This window comes from Corapipo altera, unplaced genomic scaffold (assembly GCF_003945725.1).
Source record: "Corapipo altera isolate COAL_440 unplaced genomic scaffold, ASM394572v1 308, whole genome shotgun sequence".
Taxonomy (NCBI): Eukaryota; Metazoa; Chordata; class Aves; order Passeriformes; family Pipridae; genus Corapipo; species Corapipo altera.
Genome location: NW_020884925.1, coordinates 1,805,455 through 1,830,031, shown reverse-complemented (window position 1 = coordinate 1,830,031; position 24,577 = coordinate 1,805,455). Strand labels below are relative to the sequence as shown.

General features: G+C 53.1%; 1 protein-coding gene across 1 annotated transcript; it reads left to right on the top strand.

Moving 5' to 3' along the window:
• Positions 1 to 342: 342 nt before the first annotated feature.
• On the top strand, positions 343 to 24,577 carry SEMA7A (semaphorin 7A (John Milton Hagen blood group)). Its single transcript, XM_027657767.1, has 14 exons — positions 343 to 521; positions 14,808 to 14,941; positions 15,754 to 15,804; positions 16,054 to 16,149; positions 16,265 to 16,349; positions 16,911 to 17,021; positions 18,188 to 18,327; positions 18,713 to 18,891; positions 19,074 to 19,182; positions 19,627 to 19,825; positions 20,787 to 20,902; positions 21,571 to 21,722; positions 22,209 to 22,276; positions 22,704 to 24,577. The coding sequence occupies exons 1-14, from the start codon at positions 410 to 412 to the stop codon at positions 23,048 to 23,050; spliced, it is 1,899 nt and encodes a 632-aa protein (XP_027513568.1). The 5' UTR covers positions 343 to 409; the 3' UTR covers positions 23,051 to 24,577.

Below are 24,577 nucleotides of genomic sequence, written 5' to 3'. Positions count from 1 at the left end.
CTGCCATTTTTAGACATACTTTCATTCTTATTTCATTCGTCTCAACCTTAATATTCCCCTTCCAAGCCTCTGTGGGAAGTTGTTTGCAAACCCTGAGCCAGCTGCAGCTTTCCTCCAGCGCCTGAGGGCGAACAAAGCCATCAGACCTCCACCTTCCCCTTGCAAATCGAGGGGAAAAAACCCAAAAAGGACCTAAAGAAACCCTGGTAAAACCTGGAGAGACAAAGTGCCGAAAGGTGCTAAATGAATAGAGTTACTGGGCTTTTTTAATTTCGTGTTCCTAGGGAGATAAGTCCCGCCTTCTGTCTCAGCCATTGGCTGGGCTGGATGCTACCAGGCTTTTGTATAAGACAGGCGATGCAGCTGTCAGGCTCACAGGCTCACGATCCCTGCTCCCGAGTAAGTAGAAATGGGCAGGAGCTCGCCTGTTGCCCTCTTGGTGGCCCTGTGGGCCGGCCAGCTGGGCATGTGGGCAGCGGGGCGCTCCAAGGTGAACCCCAGGATCATCACAGCGCCGCAAGGTAAGTCCGGGGCTGCGCTCAGGTGCAACCTTGGGATGCAGCAGCAGTCCCTGCAGCTCTCAACTACTCCCTGCGCCGTGTGTTTCATACCTGGGTCTTGTCTTTTGAGCGGAGTTGGTCTATTTTTATTTCTTTTGTTTCCTCAGGGAGACTTTTGGCTTTCTGTAAAAATCACTTAAAACGCCTGTGGTCTCAGGCAGGGGCTTCTGACTTGCTTGGTTGCTTTTAATTGCATTTTTAGACTCTTCTTTCCTTTTTATATTCTTAAAAGCGTTTTCCTACGAGCTGGGTATATTAAGGGCTGTCAAAAAGCTCTGAAACGGGCACAGTAACCATTTCCCCCAACTTGCAGTTCTCTGGAAATCGAGACGTGTATTTGCATAGTTAATGGACTGATTTACTTACCCTGTTCGCTGCAAATGAGTTTTGTGAGTAAATATTTGCAAAACGTCCCTGGTCTGTGGGAAAATATATAAATGGCACGTAAGGACTTCAGTCAGATCTGATCTTAGCAGAAACCAAACAAAGAAATGTTTTCAAGCAGCAAGCTTAGAGTACAGCCTGAGCTTGGTGTGTGGAAGCTGGTTTTATCATGTGTTTTCCAAGCTTTTTTGATGAATCCCCTCCAGGGAGGCTTGAACAAAGACCCCGTCTTGTCCCCGGGGTTTGGCTGAGCCGGCGGGTTTAGCCGGGCTGCGGCTCTCGCGCTGCTCTGCAGTACAACAGTTCCTCTGTGCTCCCCATTCCCCGGCAACTTCAGAGAACACCAATTTCCCCGGGTTTGTTCTGCGCCATCTGTTATTCTTCTGCTGGTATTTACTATGCCCTTCCTCGGGATGAAAGAGCTGGGATGGAGGGCTGGGAGTGGGGTTGGTGGGGTGTCTGTGCGTGGCTCAGAGGTGGCCTCTGCCTGTCACCTCGGTGCACAAAGGGGAGAGACACCGGCACAGAGGGCAGGGAAAGGTTGCTCTGAGTATGGCGTCATTTGTGGTGGCTGCTGGCAAATGAAGTGGCTGGGGAAAAGGGATGGAAGTGGTAGGGGGCAGAAGGCATGGAGCTGGAGACCAGACAGAGGATGGGGTCACACGTTGCCCCATAGACATTTCCCCTGCCCCGCTTAGGGCAGAAGGGTTAAAGTTAAATTGTCAGGGTTTGGTGGGGCTGGAAATGCCTGTCCTGGAGTGAAACTGTGCTGAGGGGGAAGAGAGGGATCAAGTGGCTGATTCCCACCTGTCTGCACACAGTGTGGTGGTCATTTGTCCCTGCACCTGTGTCAGGGTGGCTCTGAACATAATCTGTCACTGGGAAGCACTGAAACCAGCTACTGTTACGGCACTTCCCTGCAAGGGGATCAGCTCAGCTCATCTCTCTTCTGTGCTTATCTGTTTCTCTAATTTTTTTTGAGAGCTTAGCAGGGCCACAGGCCAAAAGGGATTTCAACTGGGGAGGTATCAGAGGGTGGCACGTTCAGTCCCATGTCCTAGTTAACAGATTGCATTTTCCTTGGTGTAACCTCTACCCTTCAGAAGTAGGTCTGTGGGTGAGGAGGAGGAGGGTGGAGAAGAGGAGGAGGATCTGGAGGAGGGTGAAGAAATGGGACAGGGGCAAAGGGGATGCTGTGGGTGACAGGAGGAGCACTCTTGAACTTCCCCAATGCTTGAGACACAGTGAAAACTCAACATGTTCAGGAAAACCTGCAGCTCAGCACAGCGTGCTGCTGCTGTTTGCAGCCACGTACAGAGGCTCGTCCCTCGCTGTGGGTGTGATGGTGTTGCAGGGCTTGATTTTTCAGCTTGACCACTCTATTCCTGGAGGTGAGAGCTGGATGAAGCACAGCATTCCAGGACCTTTGCATGGCTGTGCAGCATTTGCAGTGGTGCAGCGCTGGCCTCAGCCCTGGGCTCTGCAGGAGCTGGCAGCTCTTCACCTAATTAAATTTCTTACACGCCACAGCCCAGCACAGGCATCAGGTACAGCAGCCTCAGCAAAGGCACCTCCTCACACTACAGCCCTGCAGGTGAAGGCAGCGATTTCTGGGGCTGTCCAGAACCAGGCTCTCTCCCGGAGGGACGAGCACACGTGTGGGATTCCTCCCTGGCTTCTGTGCAGGGGGAGAGGAGGAAATTGGTACTGGACAAAGCTGCTGATGTCTTTCCATCTCTCAGCCTTGCTTCCTTCATCAGCACCATACCCTTACCTGCCAGGCCCAGGGAGAGCCCTGCCTGCACTGCAGGCACCTCTGAACCACTCTGCTGTTTTGCCCCCCAGTCCCGCATTGTCCGGGTTCCCAGCAAGAAGTAGATGAGGGGATTTGTAATCTGGGAAAAAATGTAACCAGGATTAGGTGGCACAATCTTGAACTTAAACCTGGAGACAAAGAAGCAGAGTCAGCCTGTCTTGGTGCTTGGAGCTCCTGTATTTAAATAATTCCACAGTCCTTGGGTCTTGGACTGGTGGCATCAGGCCAGGGTGGTGGGTGGCTGGAGCATGATGTTCTGCAGCTTTGCCTTTCCGTGGTTTACAAAGCCATTATGAGGCTTCAGCCCCAGTTCTGCCCTTATTTTGTGTCCCCAGTGCTGCAGCACAGTGTGGTGGGAGCTGAGGAAGGGGTACACTTTCCCCAAAGATCAGCCTGATTCCACAGAAAGCAGGCTGAGGGACCCCTGGAGCCTTCCCAGCAGCCAGTGCAGGTGGCCAGCTCTAAGTCCATCTGGGCAAGCAGTTACTGCACAGCACATCTGACTCTGCAGGATTCCTTCCTCTTAGGGGGAAGATGCCTGGAGCAAAGGTCAGCTGCAGACCACTGGTCATAGCTCAAGTGCTTAAGAACCTTTTTACTGGCAAGGCTTTTGCCCCTGTTCCCCTTTGCAGCTGGCCCAGCACACAGATGGGCCATGGTATCTTCTGGCTGTTGCCATTCCCTGTGTCCTAATGGAGGAAGATTCTAAATGCCGAGTTCCTTATCTGCTGGGACTGGCAGTGTGGGAGTGAGTTCAGCCTCAGCTGCCTGGGCTGGTGCAGAAACAAGTGCTCCAACCTTGCACGCTGTGTTCTTATCATCCCTCTTATTTCCATCCTCCCCCTGCCTCCGTGGATTTTTCCAGCTAAATGCTGACCAGCTGGGCTTTGCTTTGCGAAAGGTGCCTTCCCATCCCACACGGAGCTTTTGCTTGTCAGCACGGATGGCGTGTTTGCTCTGCTGATCCATCTGCAGCGATGGAACCCGCTGTGTCGTGGGGCTGGACAGAGCCGGCCGGGTGGTGGATACAGCCTCTCTCCGTGGAGCGGGAGGGTGACATCCCAGGCTGGCTGTCTCATGACCGGAAAGTCACCGAGCATCGGGAAAACACTGAGGATGGCAAGGAGCCTGAGGGCTGGCTCAGGCTGCTGTAGCCTGGGGCCTTTGCAGCACAGAGTCATTTTTAGCTGCTGCCATGCTGAGGACTGTCCCTGTTTCCCCACATGTGCACAGATCCAACACAAACTCAGTCCCTCTCTGGGCGCTTCATTGACACCTTGGGGTAGGATGGGGTCTGGCTGTTAAATTATTCCCATCTTATTAACAGGTGAGACTGCAAGCTGAAGGGAACAGGTTCTGAGGAGATAAGCAGGTCCCTTTGGGAAGAGAAAGAAAGGTTATACACTTGACCCTTGGCTGCCTCAACCATGTGGACTGGTTCCAGCCTGCCCTGGGACGCAGTGGGCCATTGGAGCGGCAGTTCTGGGAATTTGCCTGTGCTGCCTGTAATAACTTCTGGGCTTTGCTAAGCTTGGCTACCTCCTTGCCTTGAGAAAACTGTCAGCAGGACTCTGAGTGCTGTAGGAGCTCTCCCTGCCCACCGGTGTGGTGGTCATGTGTTCAGCTAGACTTTGGACAAGAGCCTGGAGTGACAGGACAGGGGGCAATAGCTTCCCACTGCTGGAGTGCAGGTTTAGATTGGATATTAGGGAAAAGATTCTTCCCTGTGAGGATGGTGAGACACTGGCACAGGTTACCCAGAGAAGCTGTGGCTGCTCTATCCCTGCAAGTGTTCCAGGCCAGGTTGGATGGGGCTTGGAGCAGCCTGCTCTAGTGGAAGGTGACCCTGCTCGTGGCAGGGCAGGTGGAATGAGATGATATTTAAGGTCCTTCCAAACCAAACCATTCTGGGATTCTATGAGATAGGGCAGAACTCATACTGATGTGGCATACCAGAAGTTTTTTGCTGCTAGCACCAGCTTTTCCTCCTCAGTGACAGCATCACCATTTCCTTGTGGTCCCACAAGTGTGAAACATCTTTGTAGGACAGTTTCACATGAAGCTCTCACCATTTCCAGGAGAAAGCTTCTTGCTTTCCCAGCAATGCTATTTTCTGCAGATGGCTTGTTTTCACAGGGTGAGTGATGCTGGGAGCAGAAAATGTTGGTTGAAAAATATATTTTGCTCTGTGCGGATTGAAAAAGAAGAAAAACAAACCAAACAAACTGACTGAATCACAACCACCTCCTGTTGCAAGAGCATGACACAGGAACAACGGGAATGGGCGGACTAATGGAAGTTGTGGCTGAAAAAGAGAGCCAGATGTCAATTCCTGCCCAGCTCTGTGCCAGCCTGAGGGCTGATTTGAGGTTAGGATTGCTGAAAATTGGCCTGGGAAGGTGTTCTGTAGTTGAGGTACTCAGGCTTGGTGCCTTAAAAAGACAAACTAAGTTTAAGCCTGAATATTTGAGTACAAACTAAATCTAAACTTGACTACAAACTAAATCTTAAGTATTGAGTACAAGGTGCTTTTAAGAGAAACTTGTATCCAGAAAAAGGACTGGAAGGTGAGTTAGGAGGGAGAAATTGTCTGTTTTGCAGCCAGCTACATCTGATGGCATGTGGCTATTCCTGGTCGCTCCAAGAATAGGACTTGTTCCTCCTGTTGGGCACTCTTTTCCTGTCAATCCCAGCTCCACCCGGTGCTGTGTGTGACAGGGAATGCTGTAAAGAGTGTCACAGGAGCTGGATGTGGAAGTGTCTCCTACCAGCTCTAATAAATCCAGAGTAGTTTAAGACTGGAGCAACAGGGCTTGTGTAATAAATCTTGCCCTTAATGACAGCTCTGGGTCTGTAACTTGTCCACTCCCTAGTTTGAGGCCCATTGACTGGCTCAGTGCCCTTCTGATCCAAGTCTAATTATCCACTTGTGATAAACATTCTGCTTTATTGAGGATATATGTGTCGTGGGAGGGAGAGGGCACTGCAAGTTTAAGGAGTTCTAGGATTTTCCTTGAGGAACGCAGAGCCAGTGCCAGCCAGACACCTGCCCTTGGGCAACCCTTATCAAGGGTTTGCTCATATCTTGGTGTTTTGGGAAGTCAGATCCCAGTGTCTGGTTTCAAATGCCTAACCATGAAGCTTTCCAAGTCTGAGTAATGTTGTGCTGCAGCCAAGGATGGATGTGAGAAGAATGGATATCGTGTGTTCTTCTGGTGGGGGGTCAAGCGAGCAGAAAGGGGGTGCTAGAAAGGGTTTCATGGCATATCCTGGCACAAACCCAAGTGACTGTGGGACTGAGACCCACCTCATACTCATTACATGAGTAAGAAGCCTCCAGCAGCAGGTAGAAGCTGTAAAGAGCATGGCAGGGCCCTCCTCAGTCCAGTGAGAAGTCCCTTCCTTGGCTGCACATATCTCATCTGTTTTCTACAGGGAACTGTAACTCCAGAGCCACTGATCTTAGAATCATAGAATCAACTGGGTTGGGAAAGATCTCCAAGATCATCAAGTCCAATCCCACCGTGGTTACCAGACCATGGCACTGATGCCACATCCAATCTCATCTTAAAAACCTCCAGGGAGGGTGAATCCACCACCTCCCTGGGCAGCCTGTTCCAAACCATTCTTCCCACCTTTAGACCTCCATGGGGAACGCCACAGATCCCCTTGCCCTCTGCCCACCTCTGGCTGGCCTCTCCTGGGCTGGGAGGAGTTGACAGATGCTTGGGAAGGGTTTCCCAGCTGCAGGAGAGTGGGAGATGGAAGGCAATTAAGTGAGGTTGTTTTGCTGGTGGATGCTGATAGAGCTGCTCGGGGCAATTTTCATCCTGAAAGGCTTTTTATGGTAAATCAATCCCTGGATCTTCCTAGGGGGAGGGACTCTCAGATCCTGCTAAAACCATCCTTTGTTGTGTTGACACAACATCCAGTGGTTGTTCTGCCATTGTTCCGCTGACCATATAATAAAATTCCATAATCACAGGCCCCTGTTCCCCAGCTTCCGCCAGGAACAGGCACAGCTCGGGACTGTCATTACAGAGAACAGCTTTGGGAAAGTAACAAAACCTGGCTCTAAATTTAGCACCTGCAATCCATAGGGTGCAGCGAGCAGCTCAGCTCCGGGGCTGGTTGGGAATAACGTACCTGCTGGATGACAGGCTGCATCTGCGGCATCAAAGGCTCTGGACTCATCTTGCAGCAGCACGGGCTTCAGTGCTGCATAATTTTGGGGGGGCGAGCATGCAGGAGATAGTGGTGGTGTGTTAGTATGCATGGAATATGCTGCCGTGCCTGTCATGTAGTCATTTTGTGTTTAATAAGGAGAAATCCATCTTTCCTGGAGCGTGGAGCACTCTGGTTTGAGCCTTCCCGGGGTGAGCGGAGCCCTGCAGTGCTGCCCGTGTTCCCAGAGCCCTGATGAAGGCAGAGGCTTTGAATCCAGGGGCATATTCCTCCCCGGCTGCAGGTTAGGGGTCTCTTTTGTTGCTTGCTGAGTGGGCGTTTGGGACCTGCAGGCTCTGGCTTGGAGGCCTCTGGCAGAGGGAATATCGGCGGCGCTGCTCTCGGAAGAGCTTTTGAGCAATCCTGCCCATGCCCAGCAGCTGCATTACCAAGCCAAAAGGTTCTCCCCCTCCCCCCTTTCTTCCTGCCCCGGCTCACCCCAACATTGAATACTGCTGCCTGCTGCCAAGGCACTCCCAGAAATAGAGTGGGAATTGTTAATGTGCCAGAATATTTGCCTTCTGGAGTGTAACTCTAAAAAAGCATATTTGTCTAGTTAGAGTGTGCTCTGCAAGTGTGGCCCTTCCAGGCATTTGGACTGCACATAGGCTGAGAGCTTTTGTAGGATATATCCCTGATAATGCAGGCTGAATTGTCTTCTCTGCTCCGGAGCATTTTGCTGTTGATGGCAGGGATCTCTTGAGGGCAGCAGGAAAAAACACCCCATGATGGCAGGGCCTGCAGGAGTGGGGAGGGAAGAAGCCAGAGAAGAGGCAAGATGGGAGGCTGCTGGGAGTGTAGGTTGGCCAAGGATGGAAAAGTCCCACTGTAGAGAGGCTGTTATGTTGGTGATCTGTCTGTGGCCTTGCCCTTCCCTCTGGAGGGGTGCTCGGAAGCAGTTAGGGAGGGGTGTGAGAAAGGATAACATGAGGTTTCTTGGCGAATGATTAAATGTTGCTCACCAACAAACTCTCAGGGGCAAGACAGGATGAGAAATACCAGATTGAACCTATTGCTCTGCCTTCCTGCGATCTTGAAATGTGTAAGGCAGGTCAGGCTGGGTTTGAGTAACAGCCACATTTCTTCTCTGTGCTTTCACACCTCTTTTTTCTGGGTTTTCCGTAAGCTCATGGAACCCTTAGCCAAAGGTTCAGGGCTGTGTTCCCCTGATCCCTCTCCACTCCCCCGTGGGATGCCTGTGCTGCCCAGTACTGGGCTTACTGTGTGAAGAGATGGAGTTTCCATCTGGTCATAGGTGGAAAATAGAAGGAAGGCAGCACACAGCCCAATCCCTTGCTCTCAGCTCTGCTGCTTTTGGGAGCTACATCCTTCCTCCAGGATGGAGGGCGTGGTAAAATTACGATCAGGGCTTTTGCCTGCCCCGGGCTGATGAGAAAGCACTCTGGAAAACCATTTGATGTGCTCTGTCCTCTCTGGGCACGCTCTTGGGATGCATCTGTAGGAATGCCTGGCCAAAGGAAAGGCAGCTGCTGTGACCACAGTGTTGCTGCCATACCTGGCTGGTGCCCTTTCCTGCCCTGGTGGGAGAGGAGGAGCTGTGTTGGTTTTTGAATACATAAGTGGGGACTTATGCCCACAACAGAACTTCTTGATCCACTCTCCAGATCCTGCCCTCTGGCTCTGATGGTGGGATGGACAGAAGCTGGGAGGCTTCCTGTGGCAGGGAGCTGTGCAGTCCCTTGGAGGGCACGGAGGGCTTGAAGGGGCAGGAAACACGTGGATGTGTCTGGTCTCAGTTAAGCAAGAAACATTTTTAGCACCAGGCTGCCTGGTTTCCGCTGCTGCTCCCCAGTTGAGGCACAGAGGAGTTTTGGGGGTCCCTACAACCATCCTTAAAAGAAGGCAGGGGAGACTGAGAGGGAAAGGCAGGCACCAACCCTTTTTGAGCTGTGCCAGCCAGCAGGCACCAGCTCATGGTCACCATGCTCCCAGTCTGCTCCAAGCTGAACAGGAAGGGAACAGGGAGGGAGTGAAAGGGGGACAAGTATGATATTTGGTCCTGGAGGAACCTCTTAGGAATATGGGATAGAAATCTGTAGGGAATCAGGTGGTGTTGGTTTTGCTCTCTTTATTTTACTTCCTTTGAGAGATGACTCTGTTGGAGCATAGGCTGAACTGAAACAGTGTGAGGCTGCCCTGTACAGTGAGAGATGTTCCCCACAGGGTGATCCTTTAGCCTTTCCACACCCCTCCTGCTCCAGCACGGAGAAGTGGCTGTAAGGACCCAGCTCCAGGGATCCTTAGGAATAAGGACTCCAACACCAGGGGTGCAGCTCAATCCCTCAGCAGCATGCTGGTGGCAGAAGATGGGGAGAGGAGGGATCAACCAAGTAGGTTTTTTCATGTGCAATGAATGAGGAGGAAGTGGTTTCCCACATTTCTTTCCTTTTCACCCCCTTCTCAGAACCCCCTCCACAAAAACGTATCACTTTTCACGAGGCGTGTTGGAGACCTTGCAGCTCACAACCCTTCAATTTTTCTGTGACAGGTCAGAACCAACCACCCCAAAATGTTCCTTTTGGGTTGTCTCATTTAGAGTCAAACTGTTCCTATAAAAAGCCCCATAGCTGCAGGCTCTGCCGGGTCGCAGAAGCCCATCAGGCTGCTGAAGGCATCCATCCCATGGGAAAGGGAAACTCATGGGTGAGCAGGGCTCTGGGGAGCATGTCCCTGTCCTGACTGTGGTTTTCTTGTGTCACATTGTTCCCTTCAGGCAAAGTCATGATGGAAGAAAAACCTAGCACAGCAACTCTCTGGAGATATATTTCCTCTTTCCGAAATGTCTAAATTTGGGAATTTATAGATCATCTAAAAAAAAAAAAAGAAAAGTGCTTGTTGGCATCCGTGGTGGAGCTGGGGAGGCAGATGGCACGCGGCTCTTGGATGGGAGTGGTGTGGTGCAGTCCAGTCCTGCTCCCAGGGATGGAGAGAATCCATGGCAGCCCCATGGGGTAACTCCTTCCCTCAGGGATGGGTGTTGTGACTTTCCACGTTCTCCTTAGAGGAGATTGTAGGGCTGGTATCTGGCCAAGCAGGTAGGAAATCCAGGGATTGTCCTCCTGGTCTTGCCTGAGGGAATACTGTAACCAAAATGCCATTTCTGAGTGATGTTGGAGCTGGGATGGAGAGTCCTGGCCCCAAAGTGGGTGACTAAGGCAGTGGACCTGAATCACATTCCCAGGAAAATGATTGATCTGCCTGTGCCGGGATGCTTGTCATGCATCCTGCCTGCGCTGGGGAAGTGGGAGTGAAGGAGGGATTGATGTCATTACATCGAGACAGCTCCTGTCTTCCCAAAGACGGAATGATGTGGAGCAGCCCGGAGCACACAGCCCTGACTCACAGCCAGCCCTGCATCGCTGGGAGCTGAGGGCACCGGCACAGGAATGAGATCCAGGGACACCCCCACACTGCCAGTCCTTGAGTCAGCACGGAAAAGGCAGCTTTTCCTTCTGCTGCCAGAGCCGATCCCAGCCGGATTGCCGCAGAGTCATGCTGTTATCAAGGTCGGAATCCGTCGCAGCTATTCAAAAAGGAAGGAATAAGTAAAACCTGGGAAATGGTTGGAGAGGGAAGGGACGTGAGCAGGAGCGTGCTCGCTGTCAGACCCGCGGCGGCGGAGCAGGTGGCGGTGCCATCGACGCGGCGACGCGCGGCCGCGATGACTGACGGCGTTACAACGTGTTACAGCGAGAATCCCCGGGGCTGCCGGGTGCGCTGCCTGGGCGGCGGGAACGTGGTGAAGACTTGGCTGTGTTCGCTGCAGCGGCGCCGCACCAGCGTAAATCCTGATTTGCCATTTGGTGGTGGCCCAGCCCTGTGTCCCTGTCCTGTGGCAGCAGTGGGAGGCTCTGGGAGAACACGGGCAGCTTGGGTGAGGGCAGCACGGAGGCTGCGGTGGGCGGCAGGTAGTTCCAGGAGCAGGTAAACCCCGTACTCTGCTTTCCCAGAGTATGCTTTCCCTCATATTCCAAGGTGGGTCCCATTTAATAAGGGTTTTATGGGCAGCAAGTAAAGGATCTGCCTCTTGCCTGCATCAGCACCACTCCCCAAAACCAGCAAGTGCTTATCTCATCCTCCTTCCCCTTTCATTTTTCCTCCCCCAGCACCTGCAGGCCCACAATGGCTCACCCACTACCACTGCCGGGAGCACTGTAAGCCAGTGACTAAGCCGAGTGTCTGGGATGCCGGAGCCAGCTGCCAGACCGGGAATGGTGGAGTGTGAAGGGGGAAAGGACAGCCATAGCTGAGTCAGCCCTCCAGCCGGGATGGGAGCTGTCTTGTTGAGTTTGCCTGCGATGCGGCTGCGTGCCAACACTGCCTCTCTAGCTGGGCATCTGTTCTGGAGGTGGCAGCACAAAGCTCTGGGATGCTCTGGGAGCCCAACCTTGCTGTGGTGCTGGGGAGGACCAGGCTCTTGGTGCCTTGTGAAGGGGCTTCTGGACCCAAAGGGAGCCAGAGAGCCATTTGCTGCGTCACTAAAGCTGTGTCTATGTCACTCTGTCAGATTGGAAGCAGGATTGCACCATCTGTCATCTGCATTGTCCTGTGTTTAGGGTGGGCCTCCCTGCCCTCAGCTCATCTAGAGCATCTCCCTCTTCACTTCCTTCCTCCCCTCTTACCTCACCCTGCAGGCATCCTTCCGAGATGCACCGGGCTCCCTCTTTCTCCCTCATTTAATGTTATTCTTCTCCTTGCCTCTGGTGTGGTGCTCTCCCCAGCACAAAGCCGCTCTTTCTCCCATTCATCCCGCTGGACTGGGGTTAGCATTTCAATGGACAATGGTGCCATTGATCTGTGTGCTATCCATGAGGTTGGCAGTAAATGCCAGGCAAAAGCACTCGGGCAAAGGGGCTTGGCAGAGCTAGCGAGGCTCTGGAAATGAGCCCTGTGTCTTCTGGAGCTCCAGACTCGGATTTTGGAGGGAGGGTGATGGCAGGGTCATGCCTTCCCCCTTCCAAGGGGAAGAGCCTTTCTTTTGCAGTGTCAAAAGCAGCTTTGGTGTTGCGAGGAAAAGCATGTCCCATTGGGGGCATAGCAGGACATTGCCCCATCCCTGGAGGTGTTCAAGGCCAGACTGGATGGAGTTCTGAGCAACCTGGTCAAGTGGAAGGTGTCCCTGCATGTGGCAGGAGTTTGGAGCTATATGATCTTTAAGGTTCCTTCCGACCCAAACCATTTTATGATTTCATGATTCTATGATAGTGTGGGTCATTAGATACCCTTTGCCTCATCATTCCCAGCTCTGGAAGCCATTTATACCCCCATGTAATGACTCGGAGGGTGCAGGGTTTCTCCCCCCATCCTGCCAGAAGAGAAGCAAAGGCAAAAGGGATCAAACAGCTTCTATAATCTGAGCTGTGCAGGTCTGCCACAGAGGCAGAGGGATCCCAGCATCCACTCCTGGAAGCCCCCTTAAAGGCTCCCTTCCAAATCCAGTTAAATCAGTGCTGGAACCACAACCACACTTGTGGGCCCTGGCTAGCAGAGCTGTTTACTCTCAGCTTAGTGATTCAGAGCAGTCCCTGGGGAGCTGCAGGATAAATAACACGTTGGCGCCGACCAAATTATTGTTTAGGGCTTGTTTGTTTTCAGCTCTTTGGAGAGGAGTGTGTCCTTGCAGGTTGGCACAGCTCACTGAGCTGAGGCAGTGTTGGAAAAAGCCTCCAAAGGAACCCAAAGGTAGTAGGAGCACAGGGCTGAAGTCTGTAAAAAGTGTGAAGAAGAGGAGGAGGAGCAGGGAATGGCTGCAGATGTATGTTTGTCTGGATGAGCAGCAAATTTAGGGGCTGGAGGTTTGAAAACAAGAGTAAAGTTTGCTGCAGTCGGGCCAGACCCGCTTGCAGTGTGTTGGTGATGGGGTAAAAGGGCTTTAGGGGTTGCCGTGTGCCTGGCCTCCATAGGTTGGGCCAAGAGTGGGGTTTTTGAGGACTTCTGGGAAGGGAGAAGGTGTAAAGGGGATTAGTCCTCTCCTAGGCAAGCTTAAACTGAGTCTGTGACTGATGGCAGGCCTGGCTGGCTTCCCACTTGGAGGGCAGATGAGTTGCAGAATCACTCTGAAAGACTCCATGCCAGCTTCTCCACAAGGCACAGCACATGCTCAGGAGTTTCTCCGAGTCCTTGGGCGGAGGAGAGGCACGGGAAGGCTGAGGAGGGGACACGGGGCAAGCAGGGACTGTCATCCAGCTGGGCTATCCTGGCTGAGGGTCCCAGCGGGCTCCATCCCATGGAGCAGGGGAAGGGCACTCAGAGGTGTTGCATTAGTTTCTGTCCAAGATGCCTCTCCGCCCTCTCTTTGTGGTTGAAATGCCCTTGCAAAACAGGACCTGTGGGTTTTTGGCAGGTTACCCAAGCCCTGATGGAAAAACATTGCTTATTTATTTAACCCTGCAGGGATTAGGGACCTGGAGAAGGTGCAACCAGGGAGCAAAGTGGAGAATAAGCCCACAAGTCAAGCAGGAATTCAGCAGCCCCAGTGACCTCTATTAAGTCTTTTTCCCTTTTTGGCTCTGCGGAGCCTTGGCCACGGGCCCCCTGCGCTGCTTGCTCCGGGCAAAGGGGAGTGTGTTGGACTGGGCAAAGATTGGCCTTTCCCTGTCCTGCCAAGTGACAACCCCTATAAATAGAGGGACACGTGCCACTGATTAATTGCCTGTCTGTGCAGGCCACCCGCTCCCGAGGCAGCCCCAGCCTTTGTCTGTGTGGGAGCGGCAGCACTTGCCAGGAGAGGGGCCCCTTCTTCGGAAAAGGGAGAAGAGGGAATGATGAAAATGGAGTTCCTAAGCAGAGGTTCGTCCTGACCCTTGGAGCCTTTTCCCCCTTGGAGGAGCAATCCCTCTCGTGTCATTGCTGCCTACTGTGGCAGTCTGGGCCCTGGCACACCTGCTAAAAGGGGCCCAGATGCGGGTGTACCTCCCCAGAGAAGGCTGCAGGAGCAGGGCACACCAGCGAGGGACAGCAGGAGCCCCAGGGGAGGAGAATCACCCCTGCAGTGCAGGGCCAACCTCCTGCACCTGGGCTGGACAGAGGGGAAGGGAGGATGCTTCTAGGAAAGAGGAGCCAGAAAAGCCAGAAAGTGAAAGAGGAGAGGACAGGCAGTTCTTCCAGCTGGGCCCGGAAAGAAGCCCATCTTCAGCAACCAGTTGTGATGTCCAAGGTCTTGCAGCCACTTCTTGTGAAGCCCATCAGTTGTGGCATTTAGGTGCATCTTTCCCCTGTCACACCTGGGCTCTGGCCTGGGAGTTCCAAACCCTGTCTGACCCTCCTGGCCCTGGGAAGTAGGATGCTGACAGGGCAGGGAGGGGGGTGATTAAGTGCAGGAGGTTGCAGGAGCCAAATCTATCAGGCAGATGCCTGGAGTGGTTGTCAGAGGGTGGTCAGAGAGGGGATGGAGCCCTTCATCCCAAAGCTGGGAGGCAGGAGGCACTCTGACAGTGGAAGGCAGTGCTTACCTGGCTGCTGCAGAGCCAGGTCTGAGTCTCTTTGAGCTCCCACTCTCCTACCACAGCTCCTGCAGCAATTCCCCTTCCTATTCCTCCATCACAAGCCCTGCAGGGGCCAGGTGGGGTCACTCCTATGTGGAGCTCTCCTGTCCCCTGGGGCCCAAGGGACAATAGCTCCACTCTGAGCCTGGGAGTTGCCTTTCCCTGCCCGCCTGGCTCTGGGCCAGCCATCCCAGAGGGCCCCCAGCCCCGTGTCCATGTTTTTCTCATCGCTCCAAGGGCATGGGAAGGGAGTGGATCAGCTGAGCTGGCCATGTGTGCTCTCTGCAGCGGTTTCCCTGATGAGTGTGCTGTTCCTAGGTGCAAAGGAATATGTATTTCCCAGGAGTGAGAAGTACCCAGTCTTCTACCATGAGGAAAACAGCTCATCCATCTACATCGGGGGAGAGGGGAAGCTTTACTACTACGACTTTGCAACCTCTGAGAACTACACGGTAAGGATGTTCTGCTAACACATTGGGCCCCAGAGCCCTGTAAGAAGTGTCCAGCACCTGTCTCACAGCCCAAATTCCAGGTACTCTACAAAGTCAGACCTGTAAGAGCCTGGTCTCTGCCCAACCTGCCTGATCCAACCAGGAAGCCACAATATCAGTGTAAGGAATAACTGGAGCAACAGGAAAGTCTCCTATGCTAGCCATTGGTGGGTTCTTCCCTGGTTGTGATCCTTCTGAGGTCTTTACTGCCCCACAGGAAGGATTTTTCTGGTAAAGAACTGTTTCTTTAGTATGAGAAGTGGTGCTTAGACTGGCGTCACTGGGGAGAAGCTATGTTCCCATTCTTTTCCATTGTCGGAGTCCAGGCTGCCTTTTCTCAAAAGCAGGAAGCTCTGAGCTGGGCACTGAGTTAATAGAGCAGGAAAACCCCCATTGGCTCTCTCCTGACTCCTTCTTGTCTTTCTCAGTCACCCAAATACTTCCTTTTGTGTTCCCAGAACGCTGTGGTTCATGTCCACACCAGCCACTATTGAACACCTTTTCCCCACAGTGGCAAATCCTCTTCCCAGATCCTTTGGAGAGCAGCTCAGTCATTCCTGTCACTTAAGCCCTGCATCCCCACTTCTCCTCATCACCTCGAGGGCCTGAGGGACCCAACCCAGCCTTCCCAGGGGTTTTCAAATGCCAAGGGTAGGGAAAAGGGATACAGTGCAGTGTTTAATGACCTTCTTGTAGTGCATGGGGGTGAGCCCACATGGGTTGACCTTTACAGGGAAGGAATTAATAGCATTTTTCTCTCTCTTTTATCCTAGGAAGACTTCCCAGTGAAAAATGAGGGACTGTGCATGATGTCTGGGAGTTCGGTAGGTCCCACCTGCAGTGGAACAGCTGGATGGGTGAGGGTTGAAGGACTTGGGTTGAAGGACTAGTGGGGAAGGAGCTGTGTGTGCTCCTCACGTGCTGTCTCTGAGTGAAGACCTCCTCCTCCTCCTCCTCCTCTAGCTGTAAGATCCATGAAAAAGCTGGGAAGCCATCTAGCAGTGTGTTTGTTAGTTCTGGGGGCTTTGCTCTGCTGTTCACAGCTGCTCATGCTCCTCTCCCTTCTCTTGCAGGAGGACAATAAGAATTACCTCACGCTAGTGGAGAAGTACGGAGATGGGATGATGGTGTGTGGGACCGGTGCCTGCGCTCCCACCTGCTGGAACCTGGTATGAGTCCTTCCCTCATTTGAGCTGTGCCAGGCAAGGAAAACCACTTTCCTGCTGCCCCAGGGGTGGGTGTAGGCACCTGATCCCACTTAGGTCCATTTCCATCCTTCTCCAGACTCAGAGGAAGGAGAGCCCGTCGTGGGATGGGAGAGGAATTGCTCCTTTCACCCCTGACTCCAACACCCTCGTCGTCGTCGATGGTAAGTCTGGTGTTTTCATATTTTTCTATTTTTCAGTCGTCATGCTGTGCACAAAAGGCTCTCTGTGACAAAAAGGGGCCCCTGAGGCTGCTCCAAGGCCTTTGTCCCCTGGTCTCATTGGCCTTAGGGCTTCTTGCTTTTGCCTCATGGAAATGCACATCCTTTTAGGACAGAGCATGGCACAAGGTTGTTTTTTTCCATCCAGGGCATGGGATCGAGTGTGGGATGATGTCTGTGTGGGAGGGTCAAATGCAATGAGAACAGTGGGGAATTGTAGGATCATAGAATGGTCTGGGTTAAAAGGGTCCTTAGAAGGAAGATCCTGCAATAATCCTACACTGCTCTGGACCTGGAAAGGGGATCCTTCTGCTGCTCTTTAAGGAGTCCTGCCAGACCTGCTCAGTCCTAAGCAGTGAGGACTGAGTTTCTTGACCTGTGTCCACCATCTCTGTGAGTTCATGTGCCCAAAAGTTCTTGTTTCATTCTTTTCTTCTCTTCTTACAAATCCTTCTTGTCCCCTCCAGAGACATCCCACTGCAAATGAGCCTTTCTATCCCACAGGTGATGACATCTACTCCACCATCAAGAAGAGCCAGCAGAATGGCAAGATCCCTCGCTTCCGTCGAGTGAGAGGGGGTGGAGAGCTCTACACGAGTGACACAGTGATGCAGAGTGAGTGTGGGGGAGATTCCCAAGGTGTGGAAGCCCACTAGGTTGATAAGTTGGACTCTGTCAGACCACAGCTTGGAGGGGGACATCCTCTCTACCAAGCTGGAGTGGAGCTCCAGGGCTTGTTCTTTGGGGTCTTCAGGCACCCCTGAAGTTGCAGGGAAGGCTGATCTGGTCCCCTCAGTGCCAGCTGAGGGAATTTCACCTCTTCGCTTTTGTCACAAAACACCTGATAAGTGAGTTCCTGTTCCTCAGAGTAATGGGGAAATGAGGGTGGCAAGTCCCTTCTCAGATAGGAGGAAATAGGGTTGTGTAAAAGTGCCCATCAGCTGCCCTGCGGTGGTGGAAACAGGAAGAACAAGTTCCACTCCGGGCAGTGACTCTTTCCAAAACCCCAGCCCAGGGTGAGACCCTGAGGCAGAATCATGTTGAGTTGTGCAGAGGACAGTGTGGGGGTAGAGGGAAAGGACCCTCTTCCATTTCCACGAGTTTGTTATGTTGTCTCCCCATTGACACCGGGAAACGGGAGATTATTGAACCTCTGGCAAAATGAAAAATTAAATCAAGATGACAACAGAATAAAACAGAACTTGTGCATGGAGGGGGAAGCCAAACCAAACCTGAGAGCCCCAGAGCTGCCAGGCTGATCCCGTGCTGACACAGAGCTTCCTGCCATGGGAACAGCAGCTAATGATGCCCAGAGGGACCTGATGCTGCCGGGGATGCCCGTCATGGTAGAGGTGTATTAATAGGAATGAACGGCGTCACTGGGTTTTCCAAACACAAACAGCACTGAGGGATCCTTTCTCCTCGATAACACCTCCCTGAGCAAGAAGGGAGATGGGTTTCCTTTGCTGCTAAGCAGCCAAGGCTTCACGAGGTTCTGTGGATTTGGCCCTCAAGGGAATGAATCTGGGATGTTGGGCAGGAGGGATAGGAAACAGAGCCACTGGGAAGGTGTCAGCACAGTTGGTGCAATGCACAGGTCAGGCACAGCAGATGGTCTCGGACCTGTCCTTTCCCTGGAGCACAGATGTGTTTCATTCCCTCCCTGGGCTGCGGGTGGGTGGTTGGCTGCAGAACATGCTGCTTCGTCCCCATCAGTGGCTTTTCAGATGAAGTCTGCGTGCTCAAGCCACTGTTTTCTGATGGCTCACTTCTCTTTTCAGACCCTCAGTTCGTCAAAGCCACCGTGTTAAGGCACGAAGAGCCTCACCAGGACAAGATTTATTATTTCTTCCGTGAAGACAACCCAGATAAGAGTCCTGAGGCCCCCAGAAACATCTCCCGTGTGGCCCAGCTGTGTAAGGTACCATGGGAACCATGTGTGGTGGGGAGGCAGGAGTGCTCCAGGGGTGACAAATGGACATGGTGGCTCATCTGGGGTTATCCACACTTGATTTGGCCCTTCTGCCTCAAACGTCTCCTCTGCCACAGAGTCTGTGTGGGGTACAGCCACGTCCTTTGGCCCTCCCCTCCTCTGGCTCCCATCTTGCTTGTAGGGAAGAGAAATACCTGTCCTGTCTTGCTTGGATGTTAGAGGAACACTATTGTTGCTGTAACCAGCATCAGATATACCTCTGGAGCATCCCCCAGTTATCCATCCAAGATGTTGGGGGGCTTATCGCTCCCAAGTTGGGGACTTTGTGGTGTTCTCTGCCAAACCTTGACTCCTTGCTTTCCCTCTCCCCCAGGAAGATAAAGGAGGAACCAGTTCCCTCTCTGCTTCCAAGTGGACCACCTTCCTGAAGGCCAGCTTGATTTGTGTTGACCCAGTCACGAAGGGCAACTTCAACTGGTTGCAGGATGTCTTCTTTGTCCCTGCGAGCAACTGGCGGCTCTCCAAAGTTTATGGGCTCTTCACAAACACCTGGTGAGGGTCTCTGCAAAACAGGGAGGGGGATGCCCTGTCCCACAGACCAGATCCTTCTTTCCAACCCTTTAGTGTCTCTGGGAAACAGATGGAGTGGATGTGGTGGTGAACACAGCTGTGCCCCAGCTGTAGGGGTGGTGACCAGCATCTCCCTGACCCCCTCTTTGTCTCACTGCCCTCAGGGGAAGCTCTGCTGTCTGTGTCTATTCCTTTGGGGACATTGACGACGTGTTCCGGACCTCTAAACTCAAAGGCTATAATGGTCCCAACCCAGAGATCAAACCTGGGCAGGTGAGTGAACTGCCCCATGTGAAGTGGAGAAGGGTCCCAAGGCCAGGAGAGCTAGTCCCTGCAGTGCCACTGCAGTCCTCAGGGTACCCGGAGCAGGGGAGGGGACACGGAGCAGCCAGGTGAGAGCTGGGCAGAGAGGGTGGTTGTAGGCACTGCAGGAAGGAGCTGAGCCTTGTTGCTGGAAACAAAAGGAGGCCAGAGAAGGTCCATTGCCTTTCACAGAAAGCATGGGGAGACAGGCTCTTACATTCACCTGGCACTAGCACAATTGCAACACCCCCAGGGTCTGTGTTTGCCCCCAGGACAGGGCTGCACACCACACCTGGGCATCTCCTCCGGGCTGAGGTGTCCATGCCGTTCCCCTGCTGAGCTCTCCTGCCCTCCCCCCTCCTCCTCAGGCACCTGTCTGACTCTGACAGTGGCTTTTGTGCCCTCTTGCTGCAGTGTGTTCCCTCAGGACAGCACACCCCCAGTGAGACCTTCAAGATCGCCGACAGCCACCCCGAGGTGGAGGACCGGGTGGAGCCCCTGTCCCCCACCAAGAGCCCCTTATTCCACAACAAGCACCGCTACCAGAAGATCGGGGTGCACGAGGTCTCTGCGGCTGACGGGCACCACTACAATGTGCTTTATCTGGCAACAGGTACTGGGAACCGTTCCCTACGGAGATCCCCGGAATTAGCTTTCCCCTCGAGGGTAGGGAGCCCAGGGGAAGCAGATGAGACCCTCAGTGCAGAGCGAACAAGGGGCTGTGTTCCCAGCTTGGCATATGTTTGTCAAGCAGAAAAGAGCTGCCAAGTCCCAAGTACTACTAAATACTTCCAATTTGGCTGCGTAGGCAAAGCCGGAATCAAAGCAGAATCCCAAGCATGTGGGATTTACCCCGTTGAGCTCCAACCTGTGGGAGGCCTCAGGGCCAGTTTTTTAAGGCAAGAGAGGGGTAGCACAGCTACAGCTCTCCCCAGGTACGGCTTTACAAGCAGAAATCCTTTCCAAAGGGACACGCTCAATCATTTCCCAGTGCTTCCGTGTCCTGCCTGCTTTACCTGCCCGAGCTGTGCTCATCCCTTTCTCTGCTCTGTGCTGGAATCCGTTCACTGGCACTTGTGTAGGGACTTTTTAAATTCCTAATCTATGATTATAAAACTCTCAGTAGGTGGCCTAGGTTGGATTAGGGCCCACGCATGCTCTGATTGGTCTTATTTTCCAAAAGCCTGAGTTTAAATGCAGCTAACTCCTTGCAGAGTCCCACTGGGAAGCTTGATCCCACATGAAGGGCTTGGCACGGCAATGCTCACTCTCTCTGGAATGGGTAGAGAGATACCTGGGGAGTCCTGATCCCTGCATGAGCTGGGATCACATCTTCCACCTCTCTCTGGTTGATGGTGGGATGAAGGGAAGACTATTTGGGAAGGGGAAACTATGCAAGAGGGTGAACAACAAGGACTCCTGAGCCCTGTTCCCTCAGGATGCTGCTTTTGGGAAAGTTCCTGTTCTCTCTGGGTGGCTGGTGTCAGGAATCCAGTTAGACTCTTGGAATCTCTTGGCATCATCTCTTCCGCTCTCAGGATGTCTCATCAGGGCTCTCCTCTCTTTCTTCCTAGACAAAGGATCCATCCACAAGGTTGTGGAGCTGCCAGATGGGGTGCAGAATATCATGGAGCTCCAGGTCTTTCCGAACAAGGACCCGATCCAGTCCATGATCCTGGACCACCAGAGGGTGGGTCTCTGCTTGTTCTGTGGGAAGGAAAACAGTGGGTTGAGCTGTAACTTTAAAATCAGGCAGCAGGGAAGGCAGGGATGGATGGTTTACTGCCAACCCCTGGGTCTGAAAGTAGAATCATGGAATCACAGAATGGTTTGGGTTGGAAGGGACCTTAAAGCTCATCCAGTTCCACTCACCTGCCATAGTCAGGAACACCTTCCACTAGACCAGATTACTCCAAGCCCTGTCCAGCCTGGCCTTGGACACTTCCAGGGATGGGGCAACCACAGCTTCTCTGGGCAACTTGAACCAGGGCTTCAGCACCCTCACAGGGAAGAATTTTCATCTCAGTATCCCATCTAACCCTGCCCTGTGTCAGTGGGAAGCCATTCCCTTGTCTTGTCCCTCCATCCCTTGTCCCAAGTCCCTCTCCAGCTCTCTTGGAGCCCCTTTAGGCACTGGAGGGGTCTCTAAGGTCTCCCTGGAGCCTTGTCTTCTCCGGGTGAACACCCCCAGCTCTCCCAGCCTGTCTCCAGAGCAGAGGGGCTCCAGCCCTGGGAGCAGCTCCGTGGCCTCCTCTGGACTCGCTCCAGCAGCTCCACATCCTTCTGAAGACACTCACCAGGTGGCACTGGGATCTGGTGCTGGGATGATCATCCATCCCCTCTGCTTTCCTCCCTCAGGCCATGCTGTATGTCGGCTCCACGAGTAAAGTCCTGGAGATCCCCATGGACATGTGCAGGGCGTATCGCAACAACTGCCACAGCTGCCTGCTGGCCAGGGACCCCTACTGCGGCTGGGCCAACGGCTCCTGCCAGTCTGTGTCCCTGAACCGGTACGTGGTGCCCGCTCCTGCTGCTTCCGTGGGAGAAACACCCGGATCCTCGGTATTCCTGTTCCAGACCACGGCCACGTGTGGTTTTGAGGCCATCTTCCCACCACAGGGAGAGATGAGCCCATCATCTCCAGGCAGGGAAACGTGGATGTCGGTGCCATCCCAAAACGTTTGGGATCTCTCCGCAGGGATCCATCCCTCCTTTGAGGGCATTTAGAGCACCCAACCCAACCCCAGCCCAACCCTCTGGCTGTCCCCAGAGGGATCCTGGGCAGCACCTTCTCCATCTTTTTGCTGCTGGGTCTCACATTTGCCATCAGCAAACTCCTAATTGGGAATAGGGGTGGGAGGGGGAGGTGTTTTCCCTACCCCAACAATACCAGGTAATAAACTTCCTTCTATCTCATATGGGTGATTCCTTTCCTATCCCTGAAATGCCACTTCGCTAATGTTTTGTTAATGCTTATTCCCATTTCCATCTGCTAGGGAGGTGCTTCAGAACCTGAATTTGGATGTGTGGCAAGGAAACTGCCAAAATGGGGCTATTAAGGAAGGTATGTAAAGGTTTTTTTGAGCCACAGGACAATGTCCCCAGTTGTGGTTGGGGCAAGGTGACTTTGGATGGGTTGTGCGAGGTTTTACTACTCATTGCTGGGGAACTGGGAGTGAAATCAAGACACCAGGTTGGAGTTAGGGGAGATAGTGTATTTCTGAGCTGGGTGAGAGGGATTAAGCTTTGATTCCTGGGAGAAGAGTCCTGTGGACCTCACCGGACATGGGCCATTGTTGTTAAAAGGCTGTGTAACACAGAATCATGGAATGGTTTGGGTTGAAAGGGACCTTAAAGGTCATCCAGTTCTACCCCTCCTGCCATGGACACGTCCTCATCCACCCAGGTGGTCTTCCCTAGGTGCTTTTGGGGGAATCTGTGGTTCCTGGACAATCCTGCCTCAACCCCTCCTTCTCCATGTCTTCCTGCAGACGACTACCAGAACATCGCAGTTGTCCCTTTCTCCCGCTATTACCTCAACTGCTCCATCGAGTCCCACTACGCCACCTACAACTGGTACCACAACAACAGCCTCATCAAGACCTGCAACACCACCCACCCTCAGCAGGATTGCTTCCACTTCATCCAGAATGTCAGCCACGGCCACTACGGCCACTACGTCTGCATCTCGGAGGAGGACGGCTTCAAGCAGGCGCTGGTGAAGGAGCGCCTGGTCAACCAGCTCCGGTTCCTGTTCCAGAGGGGCCAGGCCACCATGCCCTTTGGCTCGTGGCTGCAGCTGCTCCTGATGGTGGCTTTGGTGGAACTCTTCCACTGAACACAACAGTGTTCCCACCGTCCTGCTCTTCCTGCACTTGCTGTCCGCTCCTGAAGCGAGATCCTTGTTTTCTTAGGCGCTCCTTGGACATTAATCTTTGATTGTCCCCAGAGGGGTCCTGGGCAGCACCTTTTCCGTTTTTGGCCTCGGTGGAAGAGCCTCAGTGAGGAGGATGTGACTGCAGGGCCAGGTGGAGCAGGGGTTGGGGACACGTGGGGGACATTGACTGTACCAGTGACAGCCTCTCCCTGGCAGCTCTGTTATGCTGTTTAGGGGACTTCTGCCGACGTGCATGCACTGATCCTCAGGGCACGGCCACTCCTCACTTTAGGAACGTGCATGTGATGAAGAGGAGGAGCCAGCCCTCGGCCTTCTGAACTGGTTGATCTGAGTGGGGACTGACGCCTCCAAGTTTTTAGTGGCTGATGTTTGGGTTGGTAAGCAGCTGGAACACTCCCAGCACCACTTGTGAGTCCCCTTCTGGTCTGGAGAATTGGGCTCTGGAAGGGTTTTTGGGTTTGGTTTATTATTTTTTGTTTGCAGCTGGCTTTGATGTGGGAGGGAGATCGGGAATTAGCACTGGAAACCTGCAAGTGCAGGTGCAAAGTTAGGAGTTTGCATGGAAAAGGCTTGGAAGATGACTAGATTTGAGGTGTGGGGAAGGACAGATGGAAGGGGACTGGAAGGGAAGGTGGAAGCAGAGCCCAAACCAAACTGGGAGGCCCTGGGAAGACGTTTGAAACGCACAAATCCTCTGCAGGCAGCTAAGGGCATTTATCCGTGGGCAGCAGGCAACCCCTGCTCCCCACACCGCTCCTCCGGGAGAGGGACCGGGCTTCCTCAGGGAAAAAGGCTGCGGATCTCAGGGCGACACCGCCGGGCTCGGGGGGCTGTGCCTGTCCCCAGCACCCAGAGCAGCTCTGCTTCCCTTCCCCCGCTGAGGGGACACGGGGGGCCCAGAGTTTGCTTCTCTCGGGCTTTGAGGTCTCCGAGCAAGACTAAACTGTGAAAAAACGGGATTCTCTCCCTGCAGAGGGTGATCCCACACCTTGTCCAAACCTTTCCCAGTCTGAAACACCCCAGCCTCGGGCTGTGTAAGGGTGAGGGCATCCTGTCTTATGCTTCCAATAACCTGTCGCAGCAGCACAGCTCCTGCTTCGTGCCTGCTCACTCAGGAGTGCCCGAGGAGTCTTTTGGGCAAGGGGGAGGTGCCACGTGCCTCTCGTGACCACAGACTACAGACAACGGGCCAGAGCTTCCTACTGCACTACATTTCCAAGGTATTCCCCCCCCACCCTGGAATCTAGGATAGAGCTTCTTACATCCCTTCTCAAAGCACTTTAACTTCGTGAACTAACAAATACCTATTTATTGTTAACTGGTCATTACTGTACTTGTAGAGTTTTATAATATTGCCGAAGGTGGGTTCAGATTAGAGGAGATGAAAAAAACCACCACAACAGCTACCAAAAAAAATCTTTCAGAACTGTAACCAAAGTGGATGGTTGGAATAAAGAATGGAAAAGA

Coding starts and splice junctions, on each gene's coding strand:
- SEMA7A (XM_027657767.1), top strand. CDS start 410: ATGGGCAGGAGCTCGCCTGTTGCCCTCTTGGTGGCCCTGTGGGCCGGC. Junction 16,350..16,910: donor CACCCTCGTCGTCGTCGATG/GTAAGTCTGGTG, acceptor TCTATCCCACAG/GTGATGACATCTACTCCACC. Junction 19,826..20,786: donor TGTGCTTTATCTGGCAACAG/GTACTGGGAACC, acceptor CTTTCTTCCTAG/ACAAAGGATCCATCCACAAG.